The sequence below is a fragment of the Alligator mississippiensis genome, chromosome 11 (genome assembly GCF_030867095.1).
Source record: "Alligator mississippiensis isolate rAllMis1 chromosome 11, rAllMis1, whole genome shotgun sequence".
NCBI lineage: Eukaryota > Metazoa > Chordata > Crocodylia > Alligatoridae > Alligator > Alligator mississippiensis.
Window position 1 is genome coordinate 29988661 of NC_081834.1, and position 15905 is coordinate 30004565.

Consider the following 15905-nt stretch of genomic DNA (forward strand, 5'->3'; position numbering starts at 1 on the left):
AAGGCCTTTGACACAGTCTCGCACCCTATCCTCATTGGGAAGCTAGCAGACTGTGGAGTGGATGCCTACACAGTCAGGTGGGTGGTCAACTGGCTTAGGGAGCGTACCCAGAGAGTGGTGGTGGATGGTGCCTTCTTGGCCTGGAGGGAGGTGGGCAGTGGGGTCCTGCAGGGTTCAGTCCTCAGACCGGTATTATTTAATATCTTCATCAGCGATTTGGATGAGGAAGTGGAGCACACCCTCTCCAAGTTCACTGATGATACCAAATTATGGGGCAAAGTTAGTACACCGGAGGGCAGGGAGCAGATTCAGGCCGACCTGGACAGGTTGGATCAATGGGCAGAGAGAAATAGGATGCAATTTAATAAAGATAAATGTAAGGTACTCCACCTGGGGAGGAGGAATCCCCAGCACACCTATAGGTTGGGGAGTGTCCTTCTCAGCCGCTCGGAGGCAGAGAGGGATCTTGGAGTCATAATTGACTCCAAGATGAACATGAGCCAGCAGTGTAACGAGGCCATCAACAAGGCCAATTGCACCTTGTCATGCATTAGCAGGTGCATGACTAATAGAACAAAGGAGGTGATGCTCCCCCTCTATGCGGCACTGGTCAGACCGCAGTTGGAGTACTGTGTCCAGTTTTGGGCGCTGCACTTCAAGAGGGACGTGGAGAATCTATCTATGTAACAATGTAACAACCTGGTCTGGAGCAAGGGCAGAACCGCGATCTCCTACTTGTGTGCCCCCGCCCAGAATGTGCAGGCTACAGATAATGGCTCTACCCTGGCTCCAGAGCAAGTTGACCCCATCACAACTTCCCAGCACCTCCGGAGCAGCCCCCTGCCCTGCTCTGCCATGCATGCTGCCAGCGTGTTTGTGGCTGGTCTCCATGGGAACCCCAGCCTTTAGCTTTCCCATGCAGTTGCAGCTGGGGTCTTCATAGAGACTGGCCCCAGTCATGAGCAAGGGTGGCTAGGAAATGGAGTTCACTGCCAACCGGATCCGTCCGGCTCAGCCAGACTGCCCATTCCCAAATTAAGCCAATTTTCTGTTTTTTATCAACAACTTAGGGTTTGTCTTTGCTTTATCATTGTTTTTCTCCTCTTGGTACCAGGAGCCATTTGCTTCAGACATGGGTGGAATGCACCATAAGAAACGCTTTTATTTATAACAAGCATTTTTATCATCAGACTCTTGCAAAAAAACAAGCTGCATCAGGCCTTTTTTCTGTAGGGAGCAGGTCATACAATCTCATAACCCCATGAATGTACTCTTAGCCTACTTATGTCAAGGCTGCTCTAGGCCTTGCAGGCCTAAGGGACTATTTCAGTCCTGTCAGGTATCAAGAAGATGAACTGTCCACACTTTGGCATTCCAGAAGAACACATATATTCCCCTATATACTTTTGCTATCTGCTGCTGAATCAATGGGAATACAATTCCCATATATAGAATAATTGGCAATAGCACATCCTTAACCACTGCCACTTTTCCGGCAAAAGACAGTGTCCTTCCGGACCATAACCAAAGTATTTGCCATATCCTTGCCATCACCTTTTCCTAGGCTGTACTACCTTTCCCCTTGGTGTCCATCTGGATCCCTAGCACTCTAATTTCACTCTCTCTTATTTGAAGGCCCAACTTCTCCATGTCCCTCCAGTTCCCCACTCCCATTATGGTGTTTTTCGAGCTATTTAGCTTAGGCCCTATTGCTTCTCCATATTCTAATGTATGCTTTAGCACCGTTTCCATTAAAAATCTGTCTCTAACTAGTACATTTATGTCATCCATGTACAGTATGTATTTTACCTCTTCCCCTCTTGGTATTTTTACTCTGCTTATGACCTTGTCTTTCCTTATTCTTTGTGCTAACAAGTCCATGCTGCATACAAATAGTAGTGACTACAGGTGGCACCTTTGCCTCACTCCTGTATGGATTTTAAAGGCCCCACTTAGGTACCTATTCATTTGGATCTGACTCCCTACTTCTCTATACTATAACCGTATCCAACATGTACATTTCTCGGGGAACTCCATTTTTCTTAGGACCTCGAATATGTAATCACTAACCAATTGCCCATCAAGAATGATGGGCGGGAGGTGGGCAGAGATGGAACGCTGCCACCCATCGGCCCACACTGCCACTGTTCTGTCTCCAGCCCTGCGTGCCCTCCCTCCCCATCCGGCTCTGTGCACTCCAACCTGCGGCACCACCGCCAGGGTCCAGTGATCACTAAATGCTACACATATAGTTTCTTTCTTCCTTATCTCTCTTTCTTCTGATACAAGCACAAAGTCAGTTCTTGATCATTTCTTTCCACTGGGGTTATTTCTAGGGAAAATTTTCTCTCCTGCCCACACATCTCTTAGGTTTCCTGTACACATGCCAGGAAGCTGCTCCAACACACTGTAACCACAACTTATTGGAGCAGACTAGATGGAGCATGCTAATTAGCACGCTCCAGCCAGCCTCCACATCCCTATCCCCGCCTATCAGCATCCCCAGGCTTCAAAACGGCAGCAAGATAAAGCACCCCTGCCACCATTTTGAAGTTAGGAGACACTGATACGTGGGACACTCAGGGCACTTTAATTAGAGCAGCTCTTGGATCCGCTTTAATTAAAGCAGCCCACCCCTGGAGCACATGTAAAAATGTCCTTAGTGACTCTTCTTTAATTACATTTGTTAACAATCTGGATAAACTGTCTAAAGTTTCATCTCCTCTTTCCCCTGTTCTGTGACCCTCTTTGATTATGCATTGAAGTCCCACATTATAAACCGTGGTCTCCCTCCAACCACATAAACTGCTTGCTTTCTAAGGAGAGCCTTTCTCCCCTCCCACTCTGGTGGTACATATACATTGTAAACCTCTAATTCTGCTCCCTAGACTGATATTATCGTTTGCTACAGTCTGCCACTAATGATGTCTTCCACCTGCTGTGCTTTCACCTATGGATTCTTGAATAATATTACCACTCCAGCAGCTTTGTTCTCATTTATCCCTGACCACCAGGACAGTCTCCATCTTTGCCTTTTCTCAAAACTTCTTCTCTCACCTGGTATACCACACTCTTGTAAGCAGGTTATGTATTCCTTTACTTGATTTAATATTGGTTTGACCTGTTCCCATCTTTTGCTTGTTAAGACACTCCTGACATTAATTGAATCTATAATCAGTGCAGTTGTGCTCATGTTAAACTGTCCCTTTAAGGATCATCTGTGTCGCTGCTCATCGTGGTTGACTCTGCCTTTGCATGCCTGTTGCTCTTGCAGGCTTGTCACTCTCTCTGCCACTGCCTTTGACGCTGCTTCTGTTGTGTCTTTGCTATTGTTCCTGCCTTCATCTTCACTGCCTTCTTTTCTTTCCACTTCTCCACCTTTATCCACTCTCCCTCTGTCTCCAAACCTTAATTTCTGCTCTTCACTTTTTTTCCCCATATGTACTTCAGTATGCATCCGTGTGTGTATATATCTACACGTACAAACATACAAAAGGAAGTACTAAATGACAGCGCAGTAACAATGGTGCCCTAGGGGCACATGTGGATGTGCCCAAGGAGTGGAATTGGGTCTAGTTAAGTGAGGAGAATTGGATTTTGATGAGTGACTGAGCTGGGAAAGAGAAAGGACTGAAGCAGGGGCAGTTTGATGAGAATGGACAAAAGGAATTAAGCTTAGGGGAGTTGAGCAGAAGAGTCTACTTGTAATACAAGTCTAGCCCCATTTATGGTATAGGATAGACCTGTACTGCAAATGAATCAGGATTATTCAGTTAAGGAGACATTTGTCCATAGGACATCTACTGCTTCTGCAAAAGTCAGAAGCTGTGTAGTAATTGTGCAGAGGATTTCAAGAAGTGGAGGAATAGTCTTAGAGTTAAAGCAGTTGAATTTTACACTGAGGAGCTGGATTCTAAACTTGCCTCTGACATAATTCTTGTGTCATGTTGAGTATGTCACTTAGGGTTCTTGCAGTCGTAAAAAAACAAAAAACAAACAAACAGCTCTTTACTATAAACTCGGCGCGTTCCCATGCTGAACCCCACACATGCCCAGAAGAGGCAACTCATTGAATTAACCTGGTGCACCCAACATCAGTAATGATCAGGCACTTTAGTGGGGCTTTTTGGTGTTTTTATCTAATAGCTGATTGAAACAGCTTTATCTAAAAGTGCCAAAAAGCCATGCCCTATCTTTACAGATCTTTACAGAGCCAGCTTTAAGTAACACACCGCTTTTCTGGTAAAGCGTGGTTTGTTTTAATGTCTGTAAACAGCCTTAATCCATACTGGGTGAGTGGACCATAACTGTTGTTCTTCATTTTCTGGACACCTTAATGGATCACTTGAGACTCGGGTTTGAATTGCAGAAAAGCTGAGAGATCACAACTCCAACTGAAGTGAAAGGGAGTTTAATATGTTTCAAGCAGTATGTAAATGCTAAGGACTTTGAAAAACCTAGTCCTGGGCCTCTCAAATTTTGCGAACAATCAGTGGATCCTTTAACCTTAATTTCTCTATGCTTTGTTTCTGTAAAGAATGATGATAATACCTCCACAAAATAGTTAATGTTTGTGAAGCACTCTGTGATGAGCACCCTATTAAGTCCATGAGGAAATTGCTAATTTTCTCTTAAGAATTTCATTCGAAAGTTTATGAGGCCACTCTTTGAATGCTGAAAAGAAAATGTATGAATGCTATCCTTACCATGCACAGAATGAGGCAGGCATCCTATAGAACAAATAGGTTGTGATTGTATGGCTGTAGACTGAAGGCACAAGGGAGCTGAATTAAGATTGCACTGGTAACCTAATTTCTGGCATTTCTGAACTCTTGAATGTTTGGTGTTACAATCTTAATAATTTAGATTTTGTTTGTTTGTATATAAAATCTCCCTTTTAATTCAGTCCTAATCTCACTGTAGTAGCTTTAAGATGGTTCCTTATGTTTGTATCTGATTGTGTCTTTGGTATTATTTAGAAAGAAGACAGTAACTTTTCACTGTCATCTTTCCATTGACTTTTTTAGGAATGTAGATTTTGCCATATCAAATCAAATTATTGTTCTCTTTAATCATGAATCTTGTCTCCTGCAATAGTTAATGTGTGTTGATTTAGAGGAAGACACAGAAATCCAGAATCCACCTAGTTGCTTATGTACTGCTGAACAGAATGAGAAAAATCCCTTTCTGACTCCTGTATTTGCTTTTCTCTTACCCCAAATTATGAGATTTGATTGCCCTTATTATCTTAACCTGTGTAACTACAAAACATGTCAATAGTTATGTAATTATCAAGACCTTTTACAATCCAGTCACAGTTTTTAATTCAGTGAATTTCTGAGGCACTGAATTCCACTGGTTGATAATACTCTGACTATATTAGACTTATTTTTGTTGGTTCTGTCTAAAGATTTTGTAGGTTAAATCAGTCAGGCACTGTGTTCTTGAATGTATGACTTGATTCATTTGGTATGGCACCTGTTTGAAATCTCTCATTATTACTTATTCTTTTTACAACACATTATATTTCTTATTCTTTACACTACTACTTAGAGCAAGTACTTGTAGTACATTTTGAATATACCTGTTCTCTTTCATATGAAGCTGTATGGACTCCTAGCTTCTTGTAGTGCCTTGAAAGCCTTCTGTTTCCGTACAGATTGTAAAAAAAATATTTTTTGTAATTCCCAAACCTATGCTTTATCCACTAAACACTTCTGCTTCCATGTACCATGAATAATGGATTATAGTATTGAACTTTACCAACCATTAGGCGGAGCATCACAGAAACCTCATGGCCACTGAATATACACCTTATGTCTGGCATTCAAATTGTTTATTGGCTCTTTTTTTATCAGCAGAAGGCTAGGATTGAACTAAATGCAGGGTCCCTCCCTGCCATTTCTATTAAATTTTCATTCTTTATTGTCCATTAATGTCATGTGTTAACTAAGATAGGGAATTTAGAGTCCCCCAGCAGAACACTAGTTATTGAACTGCTAATGAATTAATGTCTTAAATACACAAAGGCCATGTATGATGGGTGTTTTGTCACTACAAGATTGGAATGCTGATATAGTGGGAAAAAATGTGGTACAGGTGGATTAGATGATAACAGAAAAGAAGTTTGGGGTCCCCCCCCAATCCATTCTACTTCAAATTTGATAAATTTTTGCATTTCAGGAGTTTTAAGATTCTGTTCTGATGTTGTTGAATACAAATATATAAGGACAGCTGTAGGAAAAGGCAAAACAAATAGTTGTCATGGATACCAGTGACCTCTAAAACTTCATTGTTCCCATGTTAACCCCGCCTCCTTCCCAAACAGGTTTTCAAGGAGTGTGAAATTTCAGGATGTTGTATTCTTCCTATATATAAATGACAGGCTGGGAGGTCTGCTTATTGATATTTTGTGCTGTGCTGACATCTGACACCGACTGTAGAAGCACAGGCATGCCCCCAAGCTAAAAAGATACATGAGAATCAGACTAGGCCTTTCACCTGTGGCACTTTAAAGGATCGGGTTCTAACAGGAGAAAGAAAGGCATGATGACAAGGTAATAGTGCAATTAGGAAAAAAAGAGGGAGGGCATTTTAAACTAGTCACAAACAGACAAATTAATATTATTAATGAAAATATTTAACCTCCAGATCACTGTATTGTGTATCCTTGTGGACATATTTAAACTAATACATTTGTTAAGGTAAGGTGGCATTTTCAGTAAAATGTTCTCCATTTTGTGGGGAAAAAATTACTCCAGTGCTCAATTAGAACCAAGTGACTACCCCCCAGTCTGCATATCACAAAAACAACTGACATAGCAAGAACTCTGGAACAACTCTAGCATAGGAGAAAGGGATAGCTAAAAGGAAGAGGGAAGAAAAAGGGAAGTTTTATAAGTTCACTCAGCTGTGTGCTTAATTTCTGGAGCAAGGGAGAGCTTCATGTCTCTCACATTGCCTTCCACAGAAGTCATTAAGGAAGGGCTCTCACAGACTGAAGAGTCTTTTCCATTCTTTCGGTGTCAGGAGGATGGCAATTAAGAAAATGTGCCCAGGTTTGGGGGAGTAAAGTGAGAATGAAATGGAGGAAATACATGGGGTGTCAGTGAGGATATAAAAATTCCCCTGGAAAAAAGAAAAAATAATGTTAATCAGAAAATGTGTGTCTGCTTTAAAGTTATCACATATTGCTATGCATACCATTTCTTCTCCTGTTCGTTCCCTCCCCCTCCTGGCTCTGTGAGAGATATTCAGCACTCAGCACTTTTCTTTTGGTGACTTAACACACAACTAACTCCTTAAGTGTCTTTCTGCAAATAGCCTGCCAATACCAGACAACATGTTTATCACCTGTATGATTCAAGTGGATTGCCTAAATGAGAGAAGCAAAATAAACCAAATATTTGCAACTTTTCACATTGCTAAATGGAAGTCACTCACAAGGCTAACTTTATCTGACCAATCAGTCTTATGTAGTGGTTGAGCATCTTTGAATACTTTTAATTGTCAAACTTCAACTTTTAAACAACCTTTTAAAAACTGCAAGTTTTGCTACTTTGTATTCAGCTTAATTTAAATTCAGAATTACCCTCATTGCTTCCAATAGCTGTGTACCCAGAGCATGAATGTTGGCAGAAAGTCTAGCTTCTAGCCACAGAAAGATGTCAATCCCTGAAAAGTGCTTTGTTCAGACAGGCAGACAAGGTTCCTTGGGTGAATTTGATATCTTTTATTAGACCAACCCAAATAGTTGGAGAAAAGTTATTAAGCAAGCTTTCGGGTTCAAAAACCCTTCGTCAGGCTAAGGAAGTTTCAGCAGTTGGTGTGTGCTCTTCCTGGATGGAATGAAAAGTAAAGAAGCCAGGGGCTGGGCTGGGGAGTCAGTTGCCAGGCAGACTATAATGCATCAGAAATCCAATGTCTATGTTTAGTCCATGATCTCTAGTATCCAGGAGGCTGATGAAATGGAGCTCATAGGCTCGTCTCTGGGAAGTGTTGTGTAAGTTTCCCTTGAGAATCAGGACTGAGAGATTGGAGAGAGAGTGGCCCTCCTGTGAGAAATGTGCCCCCACCGGTAATTGGGTATTTCTGTCTTTGATAGATTTCCGGTGTGCGTTCATTCTGGTGCGCAGTTGTTGTTTGGTCTCTCCTACGTATTTTCCATCAGGGCATTTGGTGCATTGGATGAGGTATATTACATTTCTGGAGGTGCAGCTGTAAGATCCTGGGATGCTGATGGCTCGGTTGTGGGGTGTAGTAATAGTGGGGGTGGTGGAGATGTGTTGGCAGGTTTTGCATTTCTTGTCATGGCACAGTCTGGATCCTTTTGGTGTGTTCTGGGCTTGAAGAAGTTTGCTTCTGGTGATGAGGTTGGCGAGGTTCGGTGCTTGTTTGAAGGCAAGGATGGGTGGCTCTGGGAAGATCTTTTTAAGAATAGGGTCTCTTTCTAGTATGGGTTGCAATTTTTTGAGGATTTTCTGTACAGGTTCAAGGGAGGGGTGATATGTCATCACCAGCGGTGTGCAATTTGTGGGGGGTTTTCTTCTGTACTGCAGCAGTTCTTCACGTGGTATCCAGGTGGCTCTTTCAAACGTGCAATCTATCTCTCTGAATGAGTGTCCTTGTTGGGTGAAAGCCTTTTTAACATTGATGAGGTGGCAAATCCCGGGTGTTCTCTTCAGTACAGATGCGGTGGTATCTGAGGGCTTAGCTGTATATCACAGCTTTTTTGGTGTGTTTAGGGTGATTGCTGGTTCTGTGCAGATATGTATGTTGGTCTGTGGGTTTCTTGTATACTGTGGTCTGTATTTTACCCTTCTGGATACTGATCATTGTGTCTAAAAAGGAAATGCTGGTGCTGGAGTATTCTAAAGAAAGTCGGATGGAGGGATGGTGATTGTTGAATTTCTGATGGAACTCAATCAGAGATTGCAGGTTTTCAGTCCAAATGATGAAGATGTCATCGATGTATCTTAAGTATAGCAAGGGTTTGGTGGTGCAGTTCTTGAGGAAGTCTTCTTCCAGGTGGCTTATAAAAAGGTTAGCATACTGTGGGGCCATTTTAGTGCCCATAGCTGTTCCCATCATCTGGAGGAAGTGTTGATTATTAAAAGTGAAATTGTTGTGTGTGAGGATGAAGTGTATAAGGTCAGTAATATCTTTGGGTCTGTATTCTGAGTTGTAATCTTGTTCCTGTAGATATGCAAGGCAGGCTTGGATGCCATCCTGGTGTGGGATGTTGGTATATAGGCTGTTCAGACAGGGACCTTCATTCCCAAACCTAGGAGCAGTTTCAATATTTCCTTATTTAGACTGGAACAGAGATTGTCTTTTTTTTATTTTAGGTTAGACACCTCCTTGCACAAGAGTCACCTAATTCTATTGATTATTTATTGCATCTGTTGAAACAACACATAAAACCCTCAGTCAGGTCAAGGTTCCATTGGACTAGATACGAGACAAACATATAGCAAATGACATCTTCCATTTATAGCGTGAAAGAAAAGATATACAGCCAGGTTTGACAAGCAAGCAGGCTTGGAGAATGCATAGGAATACTGGGCTGTTTTCATGAGACTAGCTGAGCGCGCAATACATAAATATTGCAAGTTGGTTGGTAGCAGCCCTCATTGGAATTATAGCTCCCTACCTCCTTGCTTCAATCAAGGTACGAGGTGAATATGGCCTAGACAAGAGTCTTAGCAGTGAGGCCAGGAAGAAAAGGTCATATTTGGGTGATGATGTATAGGAAAAAGCAGCAACATTTTTGATCCACATTGTATCTTAAGAGACATTTGAGTCATCAGTATAGAAAATGGTGGTCCTGTCATGATAATGGAAAAGGCAGAAGGGGATGTTCTGGGAGAAAAATTAGGACCTTACTTTTGTCTGTGTTAATTTTGGTTGATGGCTAGTGTCACAGAGCACTGAGGTGCCCTGCTCCTAGAGAAGGGAAACTGCCAGGGAAAGAGCCCTAACAGGGAATAAGGAGCCCAGCTGTGGGTTGCCGGGGCAACCAGGGAAGGTCAGCTGACCAGAAGGGGCAGGGCCTTGCCCTTATAAACCCTAGGGGCTGGGGCCAGAGTCAGTTGCCTGCCAGCAGCCAGAGAGGCAGGAGCTCCCTAAGCCAGGATGCGGGAAGAAGCCTGACCACAGGTATAGCTTATGGCAGCTCTTGAGGTTTGAGCAATGTTGTTATAGCCAGGCGGCTTCAATTTATGTTACAGCCCAGGGGCTTGTATTTTGTTGTTTGTTAAACCGGTGGTTTGGGTGAGGCTATTAGGGGTTGGAGGAGGCCTCATAGGGAACCCACAGTAGCGTGGGGACCCCAGCGCCAGTACAGGCGCTGTGTACAGGGTACATAGACCCCAGCCCAGAGAGGGGCATTTGAGAAGCCCCAAGTTAAGCACCGTGAGCCCCAGATAGGGGGCAGCATTATTAGGAAGCCCAAGTGTGGGCATGGAGAGCCCCAGACAAGGGGCAGCATTCTTAGGAAGCCCAAGTGTGGGCACAGAGAAAGGAAGCCCAAGTGTGGGCACAGGGAGCCCCAGATAGGGGGCAGCATTATTAGGAAGCCCAAGTGTGGGCATGGAGAAGGAAGGCCCAGGGAGAACAGGAGGGGGCCAAATAGTGATAGAATGGAGACAATGGCGATTCCATCAGCGAGGTGTGGACTGCGATGCAGGGGAGGAAACGGAGCCACAGATAGTGCCCCCTAGGAGCGGGGCGGTACAAGGGCAGCCTCCCACTAATTAACACCAGTTAATCAATTAAGAACAAGGCATGGCAGGCGAGTAGGTGGGCGGTTGCCCCAGGAACAGGTGTGTGGGCCACATTAAGGGTGATCCAGAGTGGCTACCTGTTACAGCTAGACATCCACAAGATGCTGTGATTCGTCTGGTGGTAGAAATCTTCCACCTAAGTATTATTTGTTAGTCTGTTAATTGTTGTCTGTAAAATAAAAGCGAAGCTATAAAGTGGTTGTTACTGAGTTTGTAGTGTAATAAGATTTTATCTGTGTAACACCACCTCTTTATTGCATTATTCTGTCATAGAAAATTGGTTCATACAAAAAAAATTATGTTACTGCAAAGCTATAAAGTTTATTATAAATCATTTTATTATGGCAAGATCCACTGTCCTGCTAAGAGTATGATAAAATAAACATTTACATTCATGTTACTTAAAAGAAATAATAAAAATTACCCCTTGATAGATCTCTTAATGGAAACTATTGATACTAAAGAGGGCCAATCTAAGATTATTGCAACTTGATCTATTTTAAGTTATTTATTTTAAATATATTTACCCTTGTAAGACTGTATATTTGAGAGTTCAGGAACTGTTTTGTATACAATTTGACACTGATGATGCAGGCATAACTAAAGGAAATAAGTCACAGAAATTGCTGAGGTGCCACTTATTAACATGGTGTTTTTCCCTCCTCTTCTAGTTATGTGGTGAATATAGGATTGATAGACAAATTATGCTGCTGTTTCCTCTCAGTCCAAGGCCCTATTGATGAGAATCCCAAAATAGCTACTTTTCTGCAAAATGCTACAGCAGTTTTACATGGAATGTGTCGACTGTGCTTTGCTGTTAATGGAAGGTAAATGTATTTGTTATTGTCATATCCATTTTTTTCTTTACTTTTTCTTTAAGTGTCTGAAAAGCATCAGCCTTTGTGGCCACATGCATACTCTGCTTTGGGAATTAAACAGGTGAGCTTATAAAATGGAGCTGTTCTCAATAGAATGTTGTGAATGGGGAGAGGGAGGGCTACCAGAAGTTCAACAGACCTGCTGTTTGTACAGATATAATCGGTTACCTACAATGAATTTACTAGCAAGTAATTTGTCAGAACTGCAAACTTCCTCTCCTTTACTCATCATAGAGTAAGTTTTATCACTGATAATTTAAAGTATCTAGTCCCGAGGATTTCTAGAGGTACTTTATTAGCAGCTAAAATTAGCTAAAATGATTTATCTTGAATGGCCTAATTTGGTTTTTGCCCCTTGAAATCCCAACTGAAAAAGGGACTTTTCTGGTTCAAAACATGTATTCATATAAAACAGTGATTATCAACCAGGGTGCTGTGAAGTCCTTTGAAGGGTTTTCATAGATTCCTAGATTATAGAGTCGGAAGAGAGCCAATGGATCATAGTGTTCAACCCCCTGCCCCTGGCAGAGAAAGAGGACCGAGATCAGATGACCCCAGCCAGGTGATTGTCAACCCTCGTCTTGAAGACCTCCAAGTTAGGTGATAGTACCACCTCTCTTGGAAGCCCATTCCAGACTCTGGCCACCCTTACTGTAAAAAAAATTGCTTCCTAATGTCTAACCTAAATCTACTCTCCACTAGTTTGCACCCATTATTCCTAGAAAGGGTAAGGAGTTAAGTGAGGTGTGAAGAGATAGGCAGATAAGGGCAGGTTCAGGTACTCCTGCCCAGCTGCTCCCCGATCCCTATTACCTGCCCCCTCTGTAAGGAGGTAAACCCTGTAATAATTAAATTATTTTTTTTTATAGGGTGCTGTGCAATTCACAAAAGTTATGCAGGGGTGTGTCTGAGTCTGGTAAGGGGGTGATTTGAGTCTGATAAAGGGTGCTTTTAGTCTAAAAAGGTTGAGAATCACTGATCTAAATCAAAATAGAAACATATCAATTTTGACAAGTTGATGAAAGACGGGCAGACTTCTGGTTGGTGTCTGACCCAAACCCTCCCTGGTTTCCTAATAGTTCATCCAGTGGGCTGCTCCAAGATCCACAGCTCTGGGGCAACACAGCCGTGTAGCCCATCTCATTCAGGGGCCTCCAGTATCCATAACTGCAAAGTATCTTGGCTGTGCAAAATGCTTTGGAGGCAGAGACCATAGGATTTCAGGGATCTCTGCAGCATAGCCAGGTGTCTGGAAGCCCTGACTCTTAGCCTCTGCTCTTGAGATCCCAGGTGCTTTCTGCACAATGACAAACATGGCAGCCCCATGACCCCCTGCTGGTTTTATGCTTTGGAGACTCCTAAGCTAACTCTGCTTTGTGAGTATTCTCAGCTGCCTTTAGTTCTCAAAAGGGTAACCTGTAGGAGCCAATTTCAAGCCAGCACTACTCTTTATTCTGTGGAATTCATCCTGCAAAACAGAAAACATTGTAAAGGTGTTGGGATTGTATGTTGTATCCTTGTTCAGGAGAGTTTAAAAAATGAATATTCATTGCAAGATGCACACAGTTAGCCACGTTTTGAACACAGCCACTAAAAAACAGTTTTAAAATCTGGACAGCTAGATTATAATTTATGCTTAAATTATCACGAGTGAGTCATGAAAAGAGCAAATACACATTCCCCATTATCATTCTAAAATATTTTAAAACATTTTTCTTGAAAAGTGATGTTATGTGATTTTGTAATATTGTGGGAGGTAGGGGAAGTTACTGTAGGGTGAAAATGCAGGTAAGGGTGAAGGGGAATGAGCACAACAGTGCTCCTGGGAAAAACTTCAAGATTAAAATGTTGAAAACAAAAAATATTTGTCATTAAAAACAAAATATGAGTCACTTAAGCACAAAATAAGGGCCAAAGCTCCACATACTGTAATTCTGATAACTAGGAGACTCAGACATGTAGAAAAAGCACTGTTATCAGAAATACGAGTCCACAGAAACCATCCAGGCTCACTAAAATTTGTCTTTGCATTTCTTTCCATAGACTGCCCACTTGGCATATTACACTTCTAACACAGCACTGCCAAAAGTCAAATACATAATAAAAGATCACCCTTCTGTGAGTCTGAATAATGATTCTAGCTACAAGAATAAGTAACATAATTTTGGGAATTTCTGAAATAGGCATATCTTTTTCCTAAAGAATTAGAGATTGTTGTATCCCAGAATGACTGATAACTGTGCAATTACTTCTTTCAAGAAAATCTGTACCTTGTAACAGAGCTGGGCCATCTGTTCTCTACAACTACCCCAATACTTACATAACTTTATAGTTTTCCTTACAGGTTCCATTTAGCTCAGAAACAACAAGCTTTAAAGTGATCAGTTCACCTAAACATAGGTGGGAACCTGAGGACTTTCAAATTTAACCACTTGAAAGTTCTGCTGTCCAACTCCCTTAGATCATGTGTCTATTTCTTTACCAACTTCACTTTCATTAGGAGCGTAAATCAAGGGCATGATTCTACCATGGTGTCTTTCTGGCTACTAGAGAACTCTTAGATTTCAATAGGACTACTCAGAGTAAGGTATTACTCAACACAAAGGAGGATAACAAAAATAGGCCCCAAGTTTGAGCTTCTGAACTTGACAGTACACAATGTTCAGTGGATAATCTACAGAGATATTAATGTAAAGCTCTTATCATTGTCTAAAGAGTAATATGAAGTAACTGTAAAACACATGCCAGAAGTTTTTTTCTAAAGACCCCAATAATAATTTCCCCCCTAGTTACATACGGTAACTTCTGTATTTACTAATGGAAATTGTGTGTATAACAAAGGAAGAAAGTACTCCTTTTTTATACCAAAAATAGGTAAAAAAGAAGATATGTAATGGTAAAGGTGTTCTGTTTACCAGCCACTGAGGCCCATTGGGGTTAGCAGAGGCAGAGAATCACTCTTTCTTTAACCTCTGCCCAAGAAGTAGATAATGTGGTGAGCAGCTTGCTCCAGCTGCATTTACCCCCAGTTAGCTCCTCATAACCCATTGGATAGGAGGCTGGATGGGCCTCAGGTCTATGCTGGCAATGGAAACAATGAATGGAAACCCACTGCCCTCACCTGCAATTTAATCCAGGTTCTTCCATTCTATCACCAATCACCCTACCGACTGAACTACCTGGGTCTTTCTGATCTGCTGTGGGAAGTGCCAGTTCATCTATTTAATCTTCCTTAGAACTATTTTAACTTAGGCTAAAAATGTTTCTAGACTTGCTTTATGCTTAGGGGCAGCAGTCTGTGTAGGCTCTACGTGCAAGCAAGGGCAAATCAATAGGCTGAGAGCAAAGGCCTTCTGCTTTGCTGATATTGACTTCTTTTGTGGCCTTTGTGAAATCTGTTAACGTGCCTGCCTGGCTTTTTCCATCTGTAACAGGAAGTTGTTGATACTTTCCTACCAACCTCATAAGGACATTTTATAAGAGTCTTTAAGATTTACCAGAAAGCTGATGAAACTTGCTGTGATTGAGGGCTAGTGGCTTGCTGACCCATAGCTTATTTTATCCAATTATCTCTTGAAAAGCTTTTTTTCACTGTGGCCAATGACATTGAGATGCCAGCTGAGCAGCTGCTCCAGTTCTGCATCAGGAGTTTGGCAATAGCTTGTATTTATTTACTTATTTATTTTAAATAAAATAAATCTTATTCCCTGCTAGTCTGAGTCTATTTCCATGGAACTACTGAGACTTCTGGATTTGATCAACTGTAGGCAAGTTTTCACTACAGTAATAATTATAGAGGAAAAACCTCAACTGACAGAATGGGAATCTGAAAAAGAGATGTTAGCTAAAATGTATGACTTGTACAATAGAAGCTACATTTTGGAGAAGTTTAGACTAAGATTACATTTTGTATTCCCTTGGCAAATTTTAAAAAAGGATTGTAAGGTAAGTTACAATAACGACACTCTTGCTGATGTGGTAACATAAATTCAAACAGTCGTCATTTTAGTACCATAAAAAATTAGTTATTGAAGTGAAGGAATCCATTCTGAATGTATGCTATAAGCATACACTATAATAAAAGAGGGATTCTCTTTTCGCATATTGGCAGGGCATTAAAATGATTTAACTTTGAAATTGATCTTACCTTTTAAAAGTTATTTTTTGGTACTACCTAATAAATGCTTTATTGAATCATTTCATTTAAGTTTTGCTGTGGATGTGATATCACTATTTCCAAAAC

General features: G+C 41.5%; 1 protein-coding gene across 6 annotated transcripts in view; it reads left to right on the plus strand.

The window, feature by feature from the left end:
- The window catches only part of SCAPER (S-phase cyclin A associated protein in the ER), a 372539-nt gene that overhangs the window by 291270 nt on the left and 65364 nt on the right, over positions 1 to 15905 (plus strand). For 5 of the 6 annotated variants that reach the window (XM_014606103.3, XM_006261352.4, XM_019477699.2 and 2 more), the window contains one exon: positions 11456 to 11611. The exons of the other annotated variant lie outside the window; for it this stretch is intronic. In XM_014606103.3, the coding sequence (XP_014461589.2) occupies positions 11456 to 11611 (156 nt within the window). The remainder of the gene's footprint in view (positions 1 to 11455; positions 11612 to 15905) is intronic. 6 annotated transcript variants of the gene reach the window in all.